The sequence below is a fragment of the Piliocolobus tephrosceles genome, chromosome 17 (genome assembly GCF_002776525.5).
Source record: "Piliocolobus tephrosceles isolate RC106 chromosome 17, ASM277652v3, whole genome shotgun sequence".
In the NCBI taxonomy this organism is placed as follows: Eukaryota; Metazoa; Chordata; class Mammalia; order Primates; family Cercopithecidae; genus Piliocolobus; species Piliocolobus tephrosceles.
Genome location: NC_045450.1, coordinates 3,819,297 through 3,843,119, shown reverse-complemented (window position 1 = coordinate 3,843,119; position 23,823 = coordinate 3,819,297). Strand labels below are relative to the sequence as shown.

Genomic DNA, 23,823 nt, shown 5'->3' with positions numbered 1-23,823 from the left:
CTCTTCTCTTCTCTTCTCTTCTCTTCTCTTCTCTTCTCTTCTCTTCTCTTCTCTTCTCTTTTCTCTTCTCTTCTCTTCCTTCCATCCTTTTTTTTTTGAGACGGAGTCTTGCTCTGTCGCCCAGGCTGGAGTGCAGTGGCCGGATCTCAGCTCACTGCAAGCTCCGCCTCCCGAGTTTATGCCATTCTCCTGCCTCAGCCTCCTGAGTAGCTGGGACTACAGGTGCCCGCCACCTCGCCCGGCTAGTTTTTTGTATTTTTTAGTAGAGACGGGGTTTCACCGTGTTAGCCAGGATGGTCTTGATCTCCTGACCTCGTGATCCGCCCGTCTCGGCCTCCCAAAGTGCTGGGATTACAGGCTTGAGCCACCGCGCCCGGCCCCTTCCATCCTTTCTGTCTTTCTTTTCTTTTCCTCCCTCCCTTCTTTCTTTTCTTTTCTCTTTTCTTTTCTTTCTTTTCTCTTCTCTACTGTACTCTACTCTTCTTCTTTCCGGTGGGGTCTTGCTTGCCCAAGCTGGTCTTGAACTCCCAGCCTCCAGCAGTCCTCCTGCCTCAGCCTCCTGAGTAGCTGGGATTACAGGTGTGGGATGGAGTCACTGTGTCTGGCTCTGTTTCTGCTTACTTTGATTAGCTTGGTACATTGGGCTACTAGGGTGCCTGGCATATAGCAGGTTGAGGCAGCTGTTATTATTGTTTAATTGTATGGGAAAATATGAGCCATCACCTACCTCTTGGGCCAGTGAGGACTGAGATGATGTAGCCTGACCCAGAATCAGGAGGCTTCTCACTGAGTACATGGGAAGCTTCTGCCCCTACCTATTTGGCTTCTAGCACCAGGTCTAGTGCAGTTTGGGAACCAGTTTGTAAGAAAATGAATTAAGAGCTAAGATTCGAGAATCTTACAAAATGGGTAATCGTTTGACTCATTTTACTGCGTCTGTGTTTGCAGTTCAACTGTTCTTTATTGGAAAATTGAACTCTAAATGGAACTGTGTTTCTAGTTATTGCTTCAGAACAAGGGCTTGATTTAGATTAGGACTTAGAGAAAAGGGAAAAGTGAATGCAGAGAAATTATAAACATAGTATTTTATTGAAAACAGAGTTGGAGAGAAAATGGCCTTGGGATCACTGTCCAGTTTAGTCAGGTTGGTTGAAAGGAATACCAGTGAAACTCAAGTTTTCTCCCGGGCTCAGCTACACAGATCTTGAAAGGAACAGACTCAGCTCTGTGCTGTACTGTAAGACTTTTCTCTTCCTGCAGATTCATAATAGGAAATTCTTTTAATGGAGGTTACTGTTTAACTGTTCTTCTAGATTCGGTGTGATTATTTTTTTGAAGTAAAAGTTACCCCGTGATGGACAAAGAATTTTTCCCGTAATTTGTAGATATCTTTACTTAAATCTGATTTACATATTCAGTAAGTCACCTTTATTGAAAATAACAAAAGACATAAAATATTGATAGATTTTCTGTGTCATTGTGGTGGTTCCTCTACTACTGTGGGAATCGGTTTTTGTTTGAAGAGCACCCCTGCCTATAGTTGAACTTCTGTTGGAAAGTCTCTGAGGGAATCATTTGAATGATGGCGAGAGAACCAAGTGTTCTGCTTTCACTGATGGCTTTCTCAGTCACTGAAACTTAGGGGAGAATGGATTCTTTCCCAGCAGGAAGAGGGTGGATTGAGATGTTTCCTTTTTCTGGAATGCCTTTGTTCTCAGGATGCCCTCCAAGCCAGCGCTGTCCGGTGGTCCTTTTTGGGAGGGTAGCTCTATGCTGTATCTGTATGACACGGTACTGGAACCACGAGCCACGTGTGGCTGTTGAGTACTTGAATTGTGATTAGTGTGACTTAGGAACTAAATTTTAAATGTTATTTGATTTAAGTAAACGAAGATAGCAACATATGGTTAGTCGCTACGGTATAGGACCACACAACTGTAAGTACATTTACTTATCCTGTTTGTCTAGAGTTTTCTTTAAGATATGTATCACCTAGATATTTATGACAAAGTTCCTTTAAAACGATCATTTTTTACAGATGCAAGACTCCAAAAAGAAATGATGAAAGACTCCTTCAAAAATATTCACGGCTTAGGTCACACTGTTCAGGATTATTCAGTAATTTAGAAAATATTTGTTAAGCTGTGGTGTAGGCCCTGGCGATCCAGTGGGGACGTGACAGGCCCTGTCTCTGCCCTCATGGGTAGTGATGGATACGGGACAGGTAACTGCAGTCAGGTGTGACCTTGGAGGGGACATACTGTGTACTGACTGGGGCACCAGACAGGGACTGAGCCTGTTTTGAAGGGTATTGGAAGTCCCTGGGGGCTGTGACGTTAGCACTGACACCTGAGGGTGAATAGGAGATGGCAGATAGTACTGTTCCAGGCAGAGGGAACAGCACACATAGCAGGCATGGAGGGCTGACTCTTGTGACAGTGTTTGGGTTATGTTCACTGGGCTACCAGAATTTAGGAGGCTTCATGGTTTTGCTTCTGAGAGGGTGGAGACTAAAGGTGTGGTTCTGCCCTGCAGGGGTTGATCGGGCCTAGGATCCAGTCTTGACTCCTACCACTTCATTCTTTTATTCAGCAATTATTTAAGCACATTTTATGTGTATCAGCTGTGGTGATAACAGTGGTGGCAGAAGCTGCTTCTGTCCTCAGGGAACTCTGAGTTGTGTGGTGTGAGTGAGCAGTCCCGTGGTGCCCACCATTGCCTATAGCATTTCACACTGAGCTCAATGTCTGACTGGAAGGAATTGGATGCCTCAGGCTGGGTGGTCACGGAGGCTTGTTGGAGGAAGGACACCGGAGCTCATTGAGGGTGAGTAGAGCATCAGCTTGGGCATCTGAAGGTGAGGTAACGTCACCAAGGGCCTTGAATGTCAGACCAATGAGTCCAGTTTATTTTTTTTTTAGGGCTTATAAAACACAATTAAATTTTTTTTTTTTTTTTGAGACGGAGTCTCACTCTGTCTCCCGGGCTGGAGTGCAGTGGCCGGATCTCAGCTCACTGCAAGCTCTGCCTCCCGGGTTTACGCCATTCTCCTGCCTCAGCCTCCCGAGTAGCTGGGACTATAGGCGCCTGCCACCTCGCCCGGCTAGTTTTTTGTATTTTTTAGTAGAGACGGGGTTTTACCGTGTTAGCCAAGATGATCTCGATCTCCTGACCTCGTGATCCGCCCGTCTCGGCCTCCCAAAGTGCTGGGATTACAGGCTTGAGCCACCGCGCCCGGCCTAAACACAATTAAATTTTTTTTTTTTTTGAGACAGAGTCTCGCTTTGTCGCCCGGGCTGGAGTGCAGTGGCCGGATCTCAGCTCACTGCAAGCTCCGCCTCCCGGGTTTAGGCCATTCTCCTGCCTCAGCCTCCCCAGTAGCTGGGACTACAGGCGCCCGCCACCTCGCCCAGCTAGTTTTTTTGTATTTTTAGTAGAGACGGGGTTTCACCGTGTTAGCCAGGATGGTCTCGATCTCGTGACCTCGTGATCCGCCCGTCTCGGCCTCCCAAAGTGCTGGGATTACAGGCTTGAGCCACCGCGCCCGGCCTCACAATTAAATTTTTTAAAAAACCCATGTCTGGAGTAATTGGGGGAACTCTTGTGATTTATTTTCCAGAAGTTTAGATTAGCTTTTTCCAAGGTGTATTTTTTCATCCAAGCTCAGGTCTGTAGGGAGAGTAGACAATGCTTTCCCCTCCTGAGCCCCATTTTTAGGAGGAAAAGGGCCCCATGGAAAGCAGCCTAAGAACTGGAACTAGTGTTCTTATTTAAGATGTTAGGAAATTTTTGTACAGTTTTCTTTTAAAAGATTTTTTAAGTTCTTTTGAGTAGATAATATATTCATATGGTTCAGAATTCCAAAAAAGCAGAGTAATTGGTGAAAACCCTTCCTCCTCTCTGTGTCTGGTGTCACTGGTCATACGCAACCAGTGTTAGCTGTTTCTTACATATTCTAGAGATGTACTGTACGTAGCCAGGCACATATGGTCTCTTCTTACTCTTTTTGCCCTAAGTAGCCCATTATATGTTATTCTACTATCAGTGCCTTTCAGACTGATACATATCTCAGAGCTGTTGGAAATGTTAGTGTTAGAAATGCAGGCTTTGTTCTATTTTTTTAAATTTATTTTTATTTATTTTGAGAAAGGGTCTCACTCTGTCCACCAGGCTGGTGTGCAGTTATGTGATCACAGCTCACTGCAGTGTCCACCTTCTGGACTCAAGCAGTCCCTCCTCAGCCTCCCAAGTAGCTAGGATGACAGGTGCATGCCACTATGCCTGGCTAATTTTTTTTTTTAGTAGAGATATGGGGTCTTCCTATGTTGCCTAGGCTGGTCTTGAGCTCCTGGGCTCAAGCAATCCTTCCACCTCAGCCTCCCCAAGTTTAAGGATTACAGATGTGAGCCACTATGCTTGGCCCAGGCTTTCTTTTAATTAAGTCTTCTTTTTTAATGGTAAAATGTTTTGATGCTGCACTTAGATAGATAACACAAAACAATTTTAATGTTTTCACTATATTATATAAATAGGAATAATTGAAGTTTTCTTGTTTTTTGTTTGAGACACAGAGTCTTGCTCTGTCTGTCACTTAGGCTGGAGTGCAGTGGTGAGATGATAGCTCACTGTAGCCTCAAACTCCTAGGCTCAAGTCATCCTCCCACTTCAGCCTCCATAGTAGCTTGGACTACAGGCACGCACCACCAAGCCCAGATAATTTTTTATTTTTATTTTTGTAGAGACAGGGTCTTGCTATATTGCCTAGGCTTAAAGTTTTTTGTTTTTAAATTAATTCCATGTCATCTCAAAGAATATTAGAGGTTTTGTTACTGTCATCAAAATGCATGTCATGCAGCCAGCTCACACAGAAGTTGTGTTTATCGTCTCTCAATTCCTGGAATCGATTCTTAAAACTTCTGGTTTTTATTACCTACCTTACTTAGTATTTGAAATAGAAATATCTGTGGGTTAGCAACCTACTTCAACACCAAGCAGATACAGTTTCTTGATTGGTAGGACTTCTAAGAACATTCTCATTAACTCCAGACCTTTTCATTAATTTAGTTAATTAATGTAGAAATTGTAAAACACTGAATATGACTCAGAAATACTTTAGAAAAGAAAGGGTAAAATCAGTGAAGCTCCATCAGAAGAGTAGCTGAGTTCCCTGGCATTGCAGATCCAGTTGAGGGAGAGTGATGGGTACTTAGGAGTGAAGATAAGATTGAGAATCAGTAAACAAAGGATAGAGAGCAAAAATGATAATTAGATCTCTTTTAGGGGTAGAAAGAGATATGCTAATGGTGTATATAGGAAATTTCTAGAAATTGTTTTTCGGGGTTGAGCTAGGGATGTTTTGGGGGCTGTTTTTCATTTTATATTCTTCTGAGTTTTTTTTTTTTTTTTAAGCAAAAAACCATAAATATATTACTTTCATACTGAAAAAAGAAAAACTAGTTAAAAACAAATTCAAAACAACACATTTTGGGGGTATATATGTTTTTGTATTGTTTTATATTTGTGATTAGGAGAATCTGTTAAATGGTGACAAGCAAAGTTCTGGTTAGTTCCTGTTGCAAAACCTTTAGACCTGTAATGAGAATTATTGGAACAAAGTACAAATTACCCTTAAGACAAGCAAAGTTTTGGTTAGTTCCTGTTGCAAAACCTTTAGACCTGTAATGAGAATTATTGGAACAAAGTACAAATTGCCCTTAAGAGGTGCCATCCAGAGATAGGAAAATGTGACTGTTTTAGTGTAGCATCTGATCATCACGTCCTTTGTCACAAGCTCCATTTTTAGCATCATTTTTATATTAGAGGTTTCTTCATTGATTTGCTAGAAGCCACAAGACCTGACAGCCAACTAATTTTTGAGTATTTTGAAATAATGTCAGATTTCCCTATGTAAGCATTGGGTACAAAATGTTACATGTCGATTGTCACATCCCTTTAGAAAAAAATACTTACTTTTGGAAAGTTCTTCTTTAAAGTGCCCTTCTTTTCTAGCCTTTTAAGCTTATCTGTACACTAAATATATTTTAAACTAATAGTGAACCCATTTCAGATTTTCTCCTCAAATCATAAACACTCTAACTGGAAACTGGAGCACCGGGAACCATTCCAGGTGTTATCACCTGGTGCTGAAGTTAATCACCTGGACCAGTACACCCCCAGTGGGGGTGCCTTAAAAAAATCAGTTTCTTGGCCGGGCGCGGTGGCTCATGTCTGTAATCCCTGCACTTTGGGAGGCTGAGGTGGGTGGATCATGAGGTCAGGATATCGAGACCATCCTGGCCAACATGGTGAAACCCCGTCTCTACTAAAATATAAAAATTAGCTGGGCATGGTGGCGTGCACCTGTAGTCCCAGCCGCTTAGGGGGCTGAGGCAGGAGAATTGCTTGAACCCAGGAGGTGGAGGTTGCAGTGAGCTGAGGTTGCGCCACTGCACTCCAGCCTGGGCAACAGATCAAGACTCCTATCTCAAAAAAAAAAAGTAGTTTCTTTAATTACTTAAACTAGTAGTTCATTCACATGGCTCAGAAAACTCAGAGGACAAAACTTGTAGAGAGAGCCACCTTCCACGTAGTTCCTCCCAGGTAACCACTGGAAGTAGTGCTGTCTTCCAGGGTTTATCTGCATTCAGGCAGACACTGTTGTCTCATAGTTCTCTCTTCCCCCTTACTGCCTTTTTCTTCTTAACTGAGGTTGTGTAGTGTACACATGGCTGCATACCTTTATTGTCTTCTTATAGTTGCCTACCATTCCATTATGTGAGCTGTGCCATAATTGCTTTAATCCTGTCCCCACTGATCGACATTTAGGTTATTTCCAGTCTTGTCTTCTCACAAACAGAGCTTTAATGAATAGCCTTGTAAAGTTATGCAGGCAAGCAAATCTATGGAACAGATTCATAGAAATGGAAATAGTGATTAAAAGGCATATGCGGCCGGGCGCGGTGGCTCAAGCCTGTAATCCCAGCACTTTGGGAGGCCGAGACGGGCGGATCACGAGGTCAGGAGATCGAGACCATCCTGGCTAACACGGTGAAACCCCGTCTCTACTAAAAAATACAAAAAACTAGCCGGGCGAGGTGGCGGGCGCCTGTAGTCCCAGCTACTCGGGAGGCTGAGGCAGGAGAATGGTGTGAACCCGGGAGGCGGAGCTTGCAGTGAGCTGAGATGGTGCCACTGCACTCCAGCCTGGGCGACAGAGCGAGACTCCGTCTCAAAAAACAAAAAAAAAAAGAAAAAAGGCATATGCATTTATAGTTTTGATCATAGCAGATTTTCCTTCAAGAGCCTGTGTGTTGGTAGAGTCTTAAAATGTGAAAAGCAGGCCAGGCGCAGTGGCTCATGCCTGTAATCCCAGCACCTTGGGAGGCTGAGGCAGACAGATCACGAGGTCAGGAGATCGAGACCATCCTGGCTAACACGGTGAAACCCTGTCTCTACTGAAAATACAAAAAATATAGCTGGGCATGGTGGCGTGTGCCTGTAGTCCCAGCTACTTGGGAGGCTGAAGCTGGAGGATGGCCTGAACCCGGTAGGTGGAGGTTGCAGTGAGCCGAGATCTCGCCACTGCACTCCAGCCTGGGCGACAAAGCAAAACTCCATCTCAAAAAAAAAAAAAAAAAGTGAAAAGCAGCACATATATATTGTCAGTGTATACATTGTTAGATATGTTGCAGATATTCTTTTTTTGAGATGGAGTCTTGCTCTGTTGCCCAGGCTGGAGTGCATTGGCACGATCTTGGCTCACTGCAACCTCCGCCTATCGGGTTCAAGTGATTCTGGTGCCTCAGCCTCCTGGGATTACAGGCATGTACTACCATGCCCCGCTAATTTTTGCATTTTTAGTAGAGGAGGGGTTTCGCCATGTTGGCCAGGCTGGTCTCGAACGCCTGACCTCAGGTGACCTGCCTGCCTTGGTCTCCCACAGTGCTGGGATTACAGGTTTGAACCACCGTGCCCAGCCACAGATATTCTTTGTCAGCATAGTCTATGATGAGTAACACTAAGGTTGTTCTTCAGCTTGTGATTCTCCATCATGTTGTGCTTCTTAGTTGTTTCTGAATTCTCTCATTTTATGGTGTACCTTATTATTATTATTTTGAGTCAGGGTCTCACTGTCACCCAAGCTGGAATGCAGTGAGGTGATCTCGGCTCACTGCAGCCTCCATCTCCCAGGCTCAAGCAATTCTCCCACCTCAGCCTCATGAGCGGCTAGGACCACAGGCATGTACCACCATGCCTGGCTAATTTTTGTACTTTTTTTTTTTATAGAGGCTAGGTTTTGCTATGTTGTCCAGGCTGGTCTTGAACTCCTGGACACAAGCAGTTCACCCGCCTCAGCTTCCCAAAGTGCCGGGATTACAGGCGTGAGCCACTATATCTGGTCCTGGCATACTTTTTGGACTTAAGACATTCATTTTCTGTTTGTGGCTCTCAAATAGCCCGCACGCCTCCACGCGTTCGTTGTACATGGAACTGGCACTTCCAAATCTGCTTTCACGTCTGGGATATGCTCTTTCCCCCTTTCTTGACTTCTTGTTGCCACCCGCCAGCTACATCTCACAGCATTTGGGGCAGAGGACCTGGTCTCTGCATGTCCGTTTGCTTGATCTTATGGTATGGCTGGGAATCTGGGGTCTGGGGCTGCTTCTGCAAAGGCTAGATCCTAGCTCGACCCCGACATTCTTCCTCCTCCAGGACTGTTCTTGGCTGGAGAATCCTCCCCCTGTAAGCAGGGTGGACAGGCGGCTGACTATAGCACCTCTCCGGGGTTTGGTGCCCCTCTCAGCTGTGGTGGTGGTCAGCAGTCAACCCCTTTTTGCTCTCCTGTCCCAGATAATTGGGCTAATGTGCAGGGGCTGCTGGGTCATTACTGTGTTCTGGTGGGAGCTGGCTGCTATGACAGCCACCTTCCGTTCCACCCTTGTACCCACCCCTCAGGGCTGAGAGGCAGCACGCAAACCGTGTTGAGGGAACTAACATTGCCTTGGCTGTCTGGGGATGGCACTTCCCTGTGACTTATAAGTACACCAAATAAAAATAGACTGGCTGCATTTCCAGGACAGTTTAGGGTCCCAGGTGACAAAGAACTTTGAATAAGGACTGTCTTGGGGTTTTTTTGTGTTTTTTTTTTTTGTGTGTGTGTTTTTTTTTTGAGACAATCTTGCTCTGTCACCCAGGCTGGAGTGCAGTGGCGTGAGCTCGGCTCACGGTAGCCTCTGCCTCCCGAGTTCAGCAACTCTCCAGTGTCACCCTCTCAGGTAACTAGGATTACAGGCACCCACCACCACGCCCGGCTAATTTTGGTATTTTTAGTAGAGATGAGGTTTCACCATGTTGGCCAGGCTGGTCTTGATCTCCTGACCTCAGGTGATCTGCCCACCTGGGCTTCCTAAAATATTGGAATTACAGGCATGAGCTACTGTGCCTGGCCCTGTCTTGCTTGGGTTCTTTAAATGGAAGGTAAATAGCAATCATTCAGCGAAGCAGGATGTTTTTGATACCTGATACACCATGAAGTGCTTTTGAGAATGAATAAAAAAGCTAAAATTTTCTAATCAATTACACAAAGTAGATTTTATCTTTTCCAGGTAGCATTCTTGAAAATTGTGTTAAGTGCTTTTGATAAATCAGATATTTCTCTTCTGATTTACATCACAGTTTCTAAGGTTCTGTAATTTTTATTTCAGTTAGTTTAACCTAATGCCGTAGCTTGATTTCTTCCCCCTACCTTCAAACTTTGAAGTTCATGATGTTTCCATATTAAATGTACTTACCGGGCAGGTTTACATCTAAAAGAGTCCCCCTGGATGGACCCTTCTGTGACGTGAAGAATATCCTGTAACTTGACTTTCTTTTTTTTTTTTTTTTTTTTTTTTTTTGAGACGGAGTCTGGCTCTGTCACCGGGGCTGGAGTGCTGTGGCCAGATCTCAGCTCACTGCAAGCTCCGCCTCCCGGATTTTACGCCATTCTCCTGCCTCAGCCTCCCGAGTAGCTGGGACTACAGGCGCCTGCCACCTCGCCCGGCTAGTTTTTTGTATTTTTAGTAGAGATGGGGTTGACTTTCAAATAATAGGCAAACACTGAACAGAGCTTTAGAGGGAAAGGACACTAAGAAAAGACAATTCCAAAGAGGCAGGGACTGAAGACAGCAAGGCAGGCAGGCAAAGGCAAAGCTGGCTGCTCTGCCGTGGGGAGCTTCAAGGGAAAAACTTCAAGATGGCAGGAGCCCCTCAGTAGCTATGAATTCAATACAGTGGGAAGGGCCTCACTTTGGTAGGTATGTGGATCTGATACAGTAGGAAGAACCTCACTAGAATGTTCTGTATGATGAATGGACTCCTTGGGGAAGATCATTGTTAATGTCTACTTAAATATCGTTCATCATACAAAACACAGCATATGACAGGAAAACAAGAAAACCCGAATTCTAGGCTCTAGTATAAATGTTAAGTGTTGTCTTGAGGGCTTTAAGACAATTCAGTTTATTAAACCCAAATTTAATAACCCGAGATTGTGTCACTGCACTCCAGCCCAGGCGACAGAGCAGGACTGCCTACTGTAGTGAGGCCCTTCCCACTGTATGGAACTCGTACCTACCCTGGGGTTCCTGCCATCTTGGAGCTTTTTCCCTGGAAGCTCCCCACACCAGAGCAGCCAGCTTTGCCTGCATGCCTTGCTGTCTTCTGTCCCTGTCTCTTTGGAATTGTCTTTTCTTAGTGTCCTTTCCCTCTAAAGTTCTGCTCCGAATTTGCCTCTTATTTGAAGCCTTTCCTACTTTTGTTCACTACCTTATTCCACTTGGCTGTAAAATATGACATACATGTTAATCAATTTAAGTTTGTGACATGATGTCCATGGGCTGTCTTCCTGAATTAGAGTACAGTCCTCTGGGGAGGCCGACTTCTATTCTAGTCTCAAACCAGCCAATCCTGCACTGAGTGAGGGCCGCTGAGCAGTGACTTGCTTCCTTCTGTAGGGGAGGGGAGGGTGGGGGCTGCCAGCCAAGCTCTCTGGCTCTTCAGCAGATCACTGATTCTGAGGAGGGGCAAGACTTAGTCAAGATAAGATCACTGTTCAGAGTGAAGTACAACCTCATTATTCTGCTCTAATTAGGGGTTGGTGTGTCTGCATAAAAGAAGCCCGAATTACAGAAGATTTTAGAAGGAGGTTGCTTTAATTATTTCCTAATAGTCATTGTAAAAAAAGAAAAAAAGTTAGATGTCTTTTGGGAACTTGTTTAAATGCCTAGATAAAAATTACTTACGATGGCATAAATATTAATAAAACAGCTTTTCTCTTTCTTTTTTTTTTCTTTTTTGATATGGAGAGTTATTCCATTATTATTATTATTTTTTGTATAATCCCCAAGAACTTTCAAAGCAAAGTAACCTTTAATTCTGCTAGAATTGCCAGAGATCACCAGGGTTGAGTTTATTAGCAAGTCACTACCATTGATAAGTAGTGACTCTTGAGCGCCTGCTCTGTACCAGCCCTGTGGGGCCAGGTTCTTACGGCTTTGGCTGGTTCAGCCCTCGTAGGTGCCTTGGGAGATGGGCTTGGGACAGTGATAATAATGACTAATATTTTTTGAGTCCTTACTGCGTACCAGGCTCAGTGCTAAATGCTGTATGGTTTAATTCTTTGATCAACGATCCTGTGAAGCAGGTGCTACTGTCCTTCCATTTTATGTTATGTTATGTTATGTTATGTTATGTTATGTTATGTTATTTATTTGAGACAGAGTTTTGCCGTTGTTGCCCTGGCTGGAGTGCAATGGCGCAATCTTGGCTCACTGCAGCCTCCACCTCCCCGTGATTGTCCTGCCTCAGCTTCCTGAGTAGCTGGGATTATAGGCACCTGCCACCATGCCCAGCTAATTTTTTGTATTTTTTAGTATTTTTAGTAGAGATGGGGTTTCACCATGTTGGCTAGGCTAGTTTCGAACTCCTGACCATAGGTGATCCACCCGTCTTGGCCTCCCAAAGTGCTGGGATTATAGGCGTGAGCCACTGTACCCAACTGTCCTTCCATTTTAGAGCTAAGGAGCAGTATACAGGGAGGCAGTAGCTGTGATGACAGCTGTGATCTGAACCAGGGCTTGGTTGAGTACTCTTCTCACTACACCAGACTGCACTTCCTGTGTCCGTAGTGTCTAATCAGTAAGAGATCAGTAAACACACCGAGAGCCTAGTGTGGCCTTCACGTCATTTAACAATAATAATAACACTGTGAATTCTTCCACCACTCTCTAGATTCCTCATCTTTAGATGTGAACTTTTCCAGGATGCTTTGCCCTTGGTGGATCAAGTTTTTTGTATGTAGATTTTTTCCTTCAAATTTTAATTAACAAATAAAAATTGTACGTATTTATAATATACAACATGATGTTTTGAAATATCTACACATTGTGGATTGGCTAAATTGAGCTAAGTAACATATGCATTACCTCTTCCTGTGTCTAGTGTTAACTTAGAAATTAAAAATTCTTTTTGGAGCCAGAGTGGCACATGCCAGCAGTCTTGGCTGCTTGGGAGGCTGAGGCAGGAGGATTGTCTGAGTCCAGGAGTTTAGGAGTTTGAAGCTGCATTGAACCATGATCACACTTGTGAATGACCACTGCACTCCAGCCTGGGCAGCACAGACCCCATCTCTTAAGAAAAACTTCCTTTTGTAAGTTTTTCGAGGGTAAGTAAATAGGTGAATAAAAATGTTTAGCTTTTGAAAGATTTAATAGAAGCATTTGAGTAGTCAGGGTTGTAGTACAAGTCTGAGGATGTAGGGACAAATCAGGTTTCTCCTATACTCATTTATTTCTGTATTCAGTGTCAACAGTCAATGCAGAACACTTCTGGGACCAGATTTGTGGAGGTTCTCCCAGCCACACACATACACTGAGTAAGCACTCGGTACTGCAGCAGACACCAGCTGACATGTAGATGGTGTCAGATCTCCCAGTTGAGGGCTCCGTCCCCAAGACTGCTCCCACCCCCTGCCGTTTGCAAGCCCCAAGTTGTTTTACCTGTGCTTCTGACTGGCTGTAAATGGGGTTCCCACAAGCCCCTCCTTGGGTTCAATTAATTTGCTAGAGCGGTTGACAGAGCTCAAGGAAACATGTTTACGGGTTTTTTTTTTTTTTTTTTGAGATGGAGTCTCGCTCTGTCGCCCGGGCTGGAGTGCAGTGGCCGGTTCTCAGCTCACTGCAAGCTCCGCCGCCCGGGTTTATGCCATTCTCCTGCCTCAGCCTCCGAGTAGCTGGGACTACAGGCGTCCGCCACCTCGCCCGGCTAGTTTTTTGTATTTTTTAGTAGAGACGGGGTTTCACCATGTTAGCCAGGATGGTCTCGATCTCCTGACCTCGTGATCCGCCCGTCTCGGCCTCCCAAAGTGCTGGGATTACAGGCTTGAGCCACCGTGCCCGGCCCTACGGGTTTTTTTTTTTTTATTGTAAAAGATATTAAGAAGGATACCACTGAATATCAGGTGAAAGGGAAGGCATATGAGAGGGCCATGTAGCTTTTTTGCCCCTTCCAGGTATGCCACTCTTTAGGAACCTCCTTGTGTTCAGCTGTCTGGAACCTCTCTGAACCCTCTACTTTTGGGTTTTTTATGGAGGCTTCATTACATAGGCATGATTGATAAACCAGTGGCCGTTGGTTATCAGCTTAATTTAACATTTCTCCCTTCCTGGGAAATTAAGGATGGGCTGAAAGTCCCAGTCCTCTAATCAGTCATGCCTTGTTCTTCTTGGTGACCGGCTCCCATCCGAAGCTATCTAGGGGCTGCCAGCCATCATTCAATTCGTGAGCTTACAAAAAGACGTTACTGGCTGGGTGTCGTGGGTCACACCTGTAATCCTAGCACTTTGTGAGGCTGAGGCGGGTGGATCACCTGAGATTGGGAGTTCTAGACCAGCCTGACCAACATTGTGAAACCCTGTCTCTACTAAAAATACAAAAAAATTAGCCGGGCGTGGTGGTATGCACCTGTAATCCCAGCTACTTGGGAGGCTGAGGTGGGAGAATCGTTTGAATCCGCGAAGTAGAGGCTGCAGTGAGCCAAGATCTTGCCACTGCACTCCAGCCTAGGCGACAGAGCCAAAAAACAAAAAACGAAACAAACAAAAAAACTGCTTTGAAGATTCCCAGGATTTTAGGAGTTGTATGCCAGAGACAGGGTGGAAGACCAAATACATATTCACGGTATTATAAAAGTAATGCAAAAGACAATCTAAAGAAACCATGAAAAAAAAATCTGAAGAAAGGAGACCTTTTTCACAGGAAAGAGGGATGTGGGAGAGAAATTAGGGGTGGGTGAGGAAGATAAAATATGTGTGGGAGGGAAAGCAGAGAAATATGAACACATCACAAAATAGCATCTGAACTCTTGCTTGCTTATTTCTCACACTACTGTTGCTCATTCTACATTATGCTATTTATTCTGTGTATCAGTTCTAGGGTTGGGGTTCATTGATGCTGAGTTTGTAGTCAAAGACTGAAATATACTTGGGTGGTCCCCTAAAAGGTAAAGAGGGCAATAGGAAAAAGTCTTAAAGAGAAAGATGAGTCAGTGTAATATTTCTAGAGAATTCATTATTGTTTCTGTTTTCAGAAAGTAGTGGTAAACATTAAGATTACTTAAGATTACTGCTTTATATCTTTGACTAGACAGGCAGGTTGTTGATACTGTGTATCCTCTATAATTTGTGCACTCAGACGTGGGTTTATTGAGTGCCTAGTACATACAAAGCATTTTATGCTAGGCACTGAGTAGATAAGTAAGACAGGATCCCTGCTTTCAGGGAGCTTACAGCCTCACGCGTTATAACGTGAAGTTGTTAGCATAATTTTAATGCATTATGTCTGTAGGAGCATAAAGTAGTTCTTATTTCCAGAAGAAGGTGTGATAAACCAGTCCTGTCCATACAAATAGTTTGGGACTCCAAGTGGAATTCGAAGAAAAAAATAAGGTATTAGGAAAGAGGAGACTGTAGAAAACCTGAAGAAAGGTGTGTTTTGTGGATACTTTGGCTGATGCCTTTGACATTTTTTTCAGATGAGACTGTTTTCAAATGTTATTGGCTGCACAGATTGATTTAGCCACCCACCTGGGGTTTGATTCTAATAGTTCATTTCTTGCTGAAGGTGAAATGCTGATTTCTGGTCATGATTATTAAGAATGGATCCTGGAACAGATGTGGGTCCCATTTGTCTTTCAGTGTTTAGGAGTGGTCCCATCTAACAGTCTCTGTGTGAGGACCGCCGACTTGAGTTTCCGAGTATAGAAGTGAATGTCTCTCTACCTGGCTTGTCTTTCCTGAGGCTGCCTGAGTTTGGCTGTAACTTTTTCCTTCCTGAGTCCCTACTATTTTCCTCACTCCTCACTGGGTCTTCCCAGCCTCGTGTGAGTGTGATAGAAGTGGGAAGTGTGTAGCCTCTCTTTACTCTCATTTCAGCTTAATGAAAGGGGTAGCCTCCCGGTTGGCAGCCAGGAAGCTCCAAAAGAGAAAATTCCTGTCCCTAGCTATGAAAGTATGACAGGCAGTGTTTGCTATTTGACACTGGCTGGGGAAGTCTCCCTTGAGGTGCAAATGCCCTGGGTGCAGGGTGCCCACAGTCTCCTTTGCTTTGCGTTCTCCCGGGCCCCTGGTGATGGTCAGAGAGAAGAGAGCTTACCTGGGATTGGATCGCTGTCAATCCTGAACCTTAGGAACTTCCGATGATACAGATTGCTCTTGCTCAAGCCATGTGTTGGGACACTTTGGTGTGTAGAAAGCAAAGCTGTGCTGTGTTGCAATATCCTGGCCTGCCTCCTTCCCTCCCCTTTGTCAGTTTTTTTGAACTAGGGAATATGAAAATGTGGTGACAGTGGTGAACAGAAGGGTGATGATACGACTATGTGTGCACCCTATCTTGTCTTTTAAAAAGCCACACCTATATATTTGGCTTTACATATATTCATATGGTGAATTACAGAAGAAAAATCAGTCAACTCTCCTTTCACCCAAACAGCTGGTATATGTATTTGGACTGAAATAGGATGAAAAAGTGGTCAGGGTGGTCAGAATGTAGCAGACGAGTGAAAAACAAAAACACTACCCAGGACAGAAGCCCTGCTTACAATTTGGAAACTTGCCTGTGAATTTGAATTTGGTAAGAACTAGAATAAATCACAAATGAAAACTGATAGCTCTGAGAGTGGCAGGATGATAGGTGAATTTTTTTAACTCTGGGGGGTTGGTACCCTTGTTTTACAGGTGGGGTATGAAGATGCGGAGATGAAGCAGTTTGCCCAAGGATGCAGGATTTGAACTCCTGTGCTCAGCTTCCCCATTGGCCTACACTGAGGCCAGCCCTGCTGGGTTTCACTAACTACTCTCTGAGTTTGTCTGCTATTCTGTGGCCTGGCCTCCCTCTCCTAGGAAGAGTGCTTAGGGATGTTTGAAATAGCCAGTTATGTCGCATTTTGCAGATTTTTCCAAACTTAAATATAAAATATTTGGCACTTGTTTGCTTCTGGGTTACAGTGCTTGACATGGTCTCTTCATCCTTGCCCTGGACAGAAAGGAAGGAAAGCTGATCTCTCATATAATGGCTCCACTTCCTGGTTTAGATGAAGTTTCATTTTCATGCTCATCAGTTAAGGAACACTGCATTTTTAAAAGTTATTTTGGACTGCAGTGGCTCATGCCTGTAATCCCAATGCTTTGGGAGACTGAGGTGGGAGTATTTCTTGAGGCCAGGGGTTTGAGACCAGCCTGGGCAACATAGCAAGACCCCGTCTCTACAAAAAAAATAATTTTTTAAAATTAGCTGGCAAGTCTGGGAAACATGGTAAAACCCTGTCTCCACAAAACAGTACAAAAATTAGGTGGGTGTGTTGGTGCGAGGCAGAAGCTGCAGTGAGCCTACAACTTGACTGCACTCCAGCCTGGGCGACAGAGCAAGACCCTGTCAAAATAATTATTTAATTAATTCATTAATTAAAAATAAAATAAAAAATGAGCTGTGTGTGGTGGGGTACACCTGTGGTCCCAGCTGTGGGGGGCTGAAGCGGGAGAATTGGTGGAGTCCAGGAGTTCGAGGATACAGTGAGCTGTGATCGCACCATTGCACTCCAGCCTGGGTGACAGAGCAAGACCCCATCTCTAAAACATAAAATAAAAAATAAAAAGTTGTTATTTTTGGAGGGTACATATTTTATTTTTTCCTTTTATTTGTAGTTGACGTATAACAGTTGTATATATTAATGGGGTACAGAATATTTTGTAACATGCATTCAATGCGCAATGAGCAAATCATAGTAATTAGGATATCCACTACCTCAAACATTTATCATTTGGTTGGACAAAAGTATTTATTAGGGAATACTATGTAAAAGTGTGTGTGCAGGTGGACAAAGCCTGGAGGGCAACAAAGAAAACAGTAGTTATGTTAGGTCTTTTTTTTTTTTGAGACGGAATCTCTCTCTGTCACCCAGGCTGGAGTGCAGTGGCGAGATCTCGGCTCACTGCAAGCTCCGCCTCCCCGGTTTACGCCGTTCTCCTGCCTCAGCCTCCTGAGTAGCTGGGACTACAGGCACCTGCCACCACGCCCAGCTAATTTTTTTTTTTTTTTTTTTGTATTTTTGGTAGAGACAGGGTTTCACTGTGTTAGCCAGGATGGTCTTTATCTCCTGACCTCGTGATCTGCCCGCCTTGGACTCCCAAAGTGTTGGGATTACAGGCGTGAGCCACCGCGCCTGGCCTGAGAGGACTTTTTAATAAAATGTTATATTGTGCAGTCTTTGTATCTGGACACCTCAGTGAATCTCCAAGTTTAGGATAGCATAATAGCATAAAAACTATGAATTGGGACCCTCAGAAGCATGTTGAGTCCTAGTTCACCAGGTACAGGCCTTGTGCCCTCACGGAGCTGTCTGCTGTATCCGGGATCAGATTCCTGTTTCTTCAGAATGACATGTCCTATAACCATGAGGAGGTGCCCCAAATTGAAGGACCTTCTACAATAACAGCTAGCCTCTATTCTTCAAAAATGTGAGTTATGGCTGGGTGCAGTGGCTCACGCCTGTAATCCTAGCACTTTGGGAGGCCTAGGCGGGCAGATCTCCTGAGGTCGGGAGTTCGAGACCAGCCTGGCCAACATGGCGAAACCCCGCCTCTCCTAAAAATACAAATGTTAGGCGGGTGCAGTGGCGCACACTTGTAATCCTAGCTACTCCGGCTGAGGTTGGAGAATTGCTTGAACCCGGGAGGCAAAGGTTGCAGCGGGCCTAGATTGTGCCACTGCACTCCATCTAGCCTGGGTGACAGAGCAAGACTCTGTCTAAAAATAATAATAATAATAAATAAATTAATAATAAAATGTCAGTTACGAAAGACAAAGGCCAGGGAACCTTTGAACCTTTTTCGATTAAACAAGGTGACAAAGACATGACAATTAAATGCACCATGATCCTGAATTAGATCTCGGATCTTGTAATCTCATGGCTATAGGACATGTCATTTTGAAGAGACAGATGTGAAAAGACCATTATTGGGACAACCAGCAACATTTGAGTAAGGGCAGTATATTCAGTATTGTATCAGTGTTACATTTCCTGAGTTGCACATGCATATTGTGATTATGTAAGAGGATGTTCTTAGGAGATATGTACTGAAGTACTTAGGAGAACAGTGTCATTTTGTCTGCAGCTTACTCTCAGTCTCAGTTTTTCTTTAAAAACTGTTGTATGCATGTACACACTCCTAAATCACACCTCATTCCTTATAGACAGGTGGGAAAATACAAGTGTGTGTTAGACATGATTTTCTAGACTGACAAGAGGGACTGTTCGGTTGGGCAGAGGCAGCCCAAAGTCTTCCTAGTTGCTGTGTCTAATCTGAGTGGGAACTGAGGTGAGTTTTAGAACGAGAGAGAGATTCAAGAAGATTCCCAATGCATGTGCCAGCTCTTAGTATTGTGGCTGGAAAGTAGGAGGCATCTGGTGTTGTCCTGTAAAGGAAGGCCGAAAAGATAGCCTCACGTGCCATGAGAAGGTGTTTGAACTTCTTCCAAAGACATGATGGGTCTGTTAGGGTTAGGGTAAGGGTTAAACTCAGGCTAAAATGGCCTAAATGACAGTAAGTGTATTTTCTCGCATAACATGAAGTTCGAAGGTGGGAAAGTACCACGGTTGCATCACTCAGCAGTTCGGAGATGATCTACCCACCCCAGGTGTTTGTGTTTTTGGCTAAAGCCATTCTTAGCATGCAAGTGGTGTCTGCTCTCCTGGCTACAGGGTGGTTGTCACCTGCCCATGACGAGATGTAGTGAAGAGGAGGGAGATTTCTTTCCGAGCATCCCTTACTGTTAGGAAGGAACACCTTTTCCACAATGGTCCTGGTTCAGTGTACCTTCAGATTCCCTTAGCTGAGATTGTGTCACCTGCAAAGGGGGATGTAATCATGGTAGTGGGCTTATCTGGTCATTCCCCCTCCTGTGGCCAGGAAAGGTGTTGCCCTTCCTCAGAGGAACCTCCCAGGGAGCCACCTCAGATCATGTGGGTGTTGCCAGCAGCATGGGGCCAGGGGTATTGGGTAAGCAGACATTAGGGTCTGCCACCATGCAGAAAAAATGTTTTAGTTTTTTCTTTTTTTTTTTTTTTTGAGATGGAGTTTCGCTCCTAGGCTGGAGTGCAATGGCGATATCTCAGTTCACTGCAACTTCCACCTCCCAGGTTTAAGCGACTCTCCTGCCTCAGCCTCCCAAGTAGTCGCAATTACAGGTGCCTGCCACCACGCCCAGCTCCTTTTTGTATTTTTAGAGGAGACAGGGCTTTGCCATGTTAGCCAGGCTGGTCTCGAACTCCTGACCTCAGATGGTCTGCCTACCTCAGCCTCCCAAAGTGCTGGGATGATAGGCATAAGCCACAGTGCCTGGCTGATGTATGGTGTTTTTTGTTTGTTTTTTTGAGATGGAGTCTCACTCTGTTGCCCAGGCTGGAATGCAGTGGTGCGATCTTGGCTCACTGCAAGCTCCACCTCCCGGGTACACACCCTTCTCCTGCCTCAGCCTCCCGAGTAGCTGGGACTACAGGCATCCACCACCACGCCCAGCTAATTTTTTGTAGTTTTAGTAGAGACAGGGTTTCACCGTCTTAGCCAGGATGGTCTCAATCTCCTGACCTCATGATCTGCCCACCTTGGCCTCCCAAAGTGCTGGGATTACAGGCATGAGCCACTGCGCCCGGCCTGAAGTTTTAAAGTATTATACAGCAGCTTATTACACCTCCTGTTATGGATAGCAGTAATAATAATACACAGTACTTAGCATTTACCACCCACAGGCACTGTTTGTTCCCAGTCGTGTTTTACACTTACTTATTCATTTGGTGCTCACAACAGCCTTATGAGGTGTAGGGGCCATTGTTACCCCTAGTTTCCAGATGAGGAAACTGAGGCAAAGAAAGGCTGAGTAACCTACCAAGGTCACATCACTAATGAATGGGGGGAGCTGGAGTCCAGTGTGGGCAGCCCCAGTCTAGATTCTGTAATCACTAGGAAAAACTGCCTCTGGGTATTTTTTGTGCTTTTTTTTTTTGGATGCTACAGATAATACTAAAATGAACATATTTCTACATACCTCTTCCTTTGCACATACATGAATAGCCTGGCCATCGTGGGTTAGAGTACGTGGGAGATGAGAAGGTAGAGATGACATGTGTAGACCATGCTTCAGAGAAAAGTTAATTTGAAAGGGACCAGAAAAAAGGGGTTGTTTTAGTTCCCATTTGTTTCCTTATCAGGAAGGATGGATTATTTTGTTTAGTGTTTTATCTCCCCTTGGGGTGATGACCTGCTTATGTCCTTTGTCCATTTATAGTCGGGACTCAGTGTGCTTCTCATCTTCCTGTGTGATTGACATTTACCCTTTTCATATACTACAAATACTTTTAGTCTCTTTATTTTCTTTTATTTTCAACTGTTTGTATTTTCTGTGTGTGTCTTTATTATCATTTCCTGCAGCTTCAACACTTTAAGAAATCACTGATTTCATTTTGCATTAAAGCTAGTTTATTTTTTGTATTTTAACTTTTAAATAATGTAATTGGCCGGGCACAGTGGCTCACGCCTGTAATCCCAGCACTTTGACAGGCTGAGGCAGGTGGATCACGACGTCAGGAGATTGAGACCATCCTGGCTAACACCGTGAAACACCGTCTCTACTAAAAATACAAAAAATTAGCCGGGCGTGGTGGCGGGGGGCCTGTAATCCGAGCTACTCTGGACGGGGAGGCAGGAGAATGGCGTGAACTCGGGAGGCGGAGCTTGCAGTGAGCCGAGATCGCGCCACTGCACTCCAGCCTGGGCAACAGAGGGAGACTCCATCTCAAAAAAAAAAAAAAAGTAAGATTGACTTTACTGCCCCTAAATTGCTGTTCATCCAAGTCAGTGCCCAATTACTTTTCTACACACATACATTGTTTTTTCTTTTGTTTGTTTTGTTTTGTTTTTGGGGGACGGAGTCTCTCTGTTGCCCAGCCTGGGGTTCAGTGGCCGGATCTCAGCTCACTGCAAGCTCCGCCTCCCGGGTTCATGCCATTCTCCTGCCTCAGCCTCCTGAGTAGCTGGGATTACAGGCGCCCACCACCTTGCCCGGCTGATTTTTTGTGTTTTTAGTAGAGACTGGGTTTTACCATGTTAGCCAGGATGGTCTCGATCTCCTGACCTTGTGAACTGCCCACCTTGGCCTCCCAAGGTGCTGGGATTATAGGGTGAGCCACTGCGTGCGGCCACACATGCATTCTTAGAAGCATTTTAAAATTATAATTCAGTGAATTTGGGGTCTTCCCATTGTTTTCTTTTAATTTGTATATCTGAGTTTGCCCTCACACCACACTATTATGGTAAATTTCATCTGTTTAACTTTTCTGTCTTCAGAATTTGAAGGATATTTTTTCTTTTTTTAGTTTCCCCAATAAACTTCTAAATCATTTTGACATTACTCTTTTTTTTTTTTTTTTTTTTTTTTGAGACGGAGTGTTGCTCTTGCTGCCTGGGTTGGAGTGCAACAGTGCGATCTTGGCTCACTGCAACCTCCGCCTCCCAGGATCAAGCTATTCTCCTGCCTTAGCCTCCGGAGTAGCTGAGATTACAGGCATGCGCTACCATGCCCGGCTAATGACATGACTCTTAAGACATGCTAGTGTTCGTGCTGAATGCCTCATTAGGTTAAGATCATAGAAACATGGCATTTGGAGAGCTGTTAAGGTTGCCTAGTTTCTCATTTCCATTTCTGTTTAATTTCTAGATTTTGGATCATTGTTTGACTTGGAAAATGATCTTCCTGATGAGCTGATACCCAATGGAGGAGAATTAGGCCTTTTAAACAGTGGGAACCTTGTTCCAGATGCTGCTTCCAAACATAAACAACTGTCGGAGCTTCTACGAGGAGGCAGCGGCTCTAGTATCAACCCAGGAATAGGAAATGTGAGCGCCAGCAGCCCCGTGCAGCAGGGCCTGGGTGGCCAGGCTCAAGGGCAGCCGAACAGTGCGAACATGGCCAGCCTCAGTGCCATGGGCAAGAGCCCTCTGAGCCAGGGAGATTCTTCAGCCCCCAGCCTGCCCAAACAGGCAGCCAGCACCTCTGGGCCCACCCCCCCTGCCTCCCAAGCACTGAATCCGCAAGCACAAAAGCAAGTGGGGCTGGCGACTAGCAGCCCTGCCACGTCACAGACTGGACCTGGTATCTGCATGAATGCTAACTTTAACCAGACCCACCCAGGCCTGCTCAATAGTAACTCTGGCCATAGCTTAATGAATCAGGCTTCACAAGGGCAGGCACAAGTCATGAATGGATCTCTTGGGGCTGCTGGCAGAGGAAGGGGAGCTGGAATGCCATACCCTACTCCAGCCATGCAGGGCGCCACGAGCAGCGTGCTGGCGGAGACCCTAACGCAGGTTTCCCCGCAAATGACTGGTCACGCGGGACTGAACACCGCACAGGCAGGAGGCATGGCCAAGGTAAGTGAGCTGACGCGCTTTCAATACTTCCTACCTAACCGCGGGCTTTCCCTCTGAGTAATGCGTAAAATGGGACCATGTGGCCCACTCCTGTTTCTCCTCTTGGGCTCTCCACGTGCCACTCATACTTGGAAGAGACAGATTTCTTTCTAGGTTAAAGATCTTTGCACCATTTCTGTCTTTAAAATGAGAATTCTTAAAAAAGTAGAATAGCTTGCAGGTCAGGCAGTTGGAAAATACAGGGCCTAACGTGTCCATGAACCTGTTAAAGGTTGCTTCCCGCCTCTGTACCGCCCACTGAGGAGGTGATCGTTAGTCTGTGTGCTCCTCTATGGCTACCCAGTGAAGTATCTGTTGTCACAGTGTCCATTTCACTGAATGAGAAAGCTGTGTTCCAGGGTTGTCAGCTCACTCTCTGCCATGTTAACAGGCAAGAGGTGGCAGAGCCAGGGAGAGGCGCGGGCATTCGGGTCCCAGAGGAAACCCTAGTGCAGTGATGCTTGAAGTGGGGTCCCCCAGACCAGCAGCAGCAGCAGCATCATCCCCTAGAAGCTTGTTAGAAATGCATACTTATTGACTCAGAAACTCGGGGTGGGGCCTGAGCTTGAAGAAGCCTCCAGATGGATGCTGGACGCAGTGACTCATGCCTGTGATCCCAGTACTTTGGGAGGCTGAGGTGGGTGGATAGCTCAAGTCTAGGAGTTCAAGACCAGCTTGGGCGCTGTAGCGAAACCCTCTTAAAAAAAAAAAAAAAAAGGCAGCAACAGCAGCCTCCAGGTGGTTCCAAGCTCACCCACATCCCCCC

At 45.1% G+C, this 23,823-nt stretch overlaps 1 protein-coding gene across 2 annotated transcripts in view; it reads left to right on the top strand.

Annotated features, from left to right (window-relative positions):
- The window catches only part of CREBBP (CREB binding protein), a 160,403-nt gene that overhangs the window by 8,982 nt on the left and 127,598 nt on the right, over positions 1-23,823 (top strand). For both annotated transcript variants that reach the window (XM_023225832.2, XM_023225831.2), the window contains exon 2: positions 22,306-23,018. In XM_023225832.2, coding sequence (XP_023081600.1) covers positions 22,306-23,018 — 713 coding nt within the window. The remainder of the gene's footprint in view (positions 1-22,305; positions 23,019-23,823) is intronic.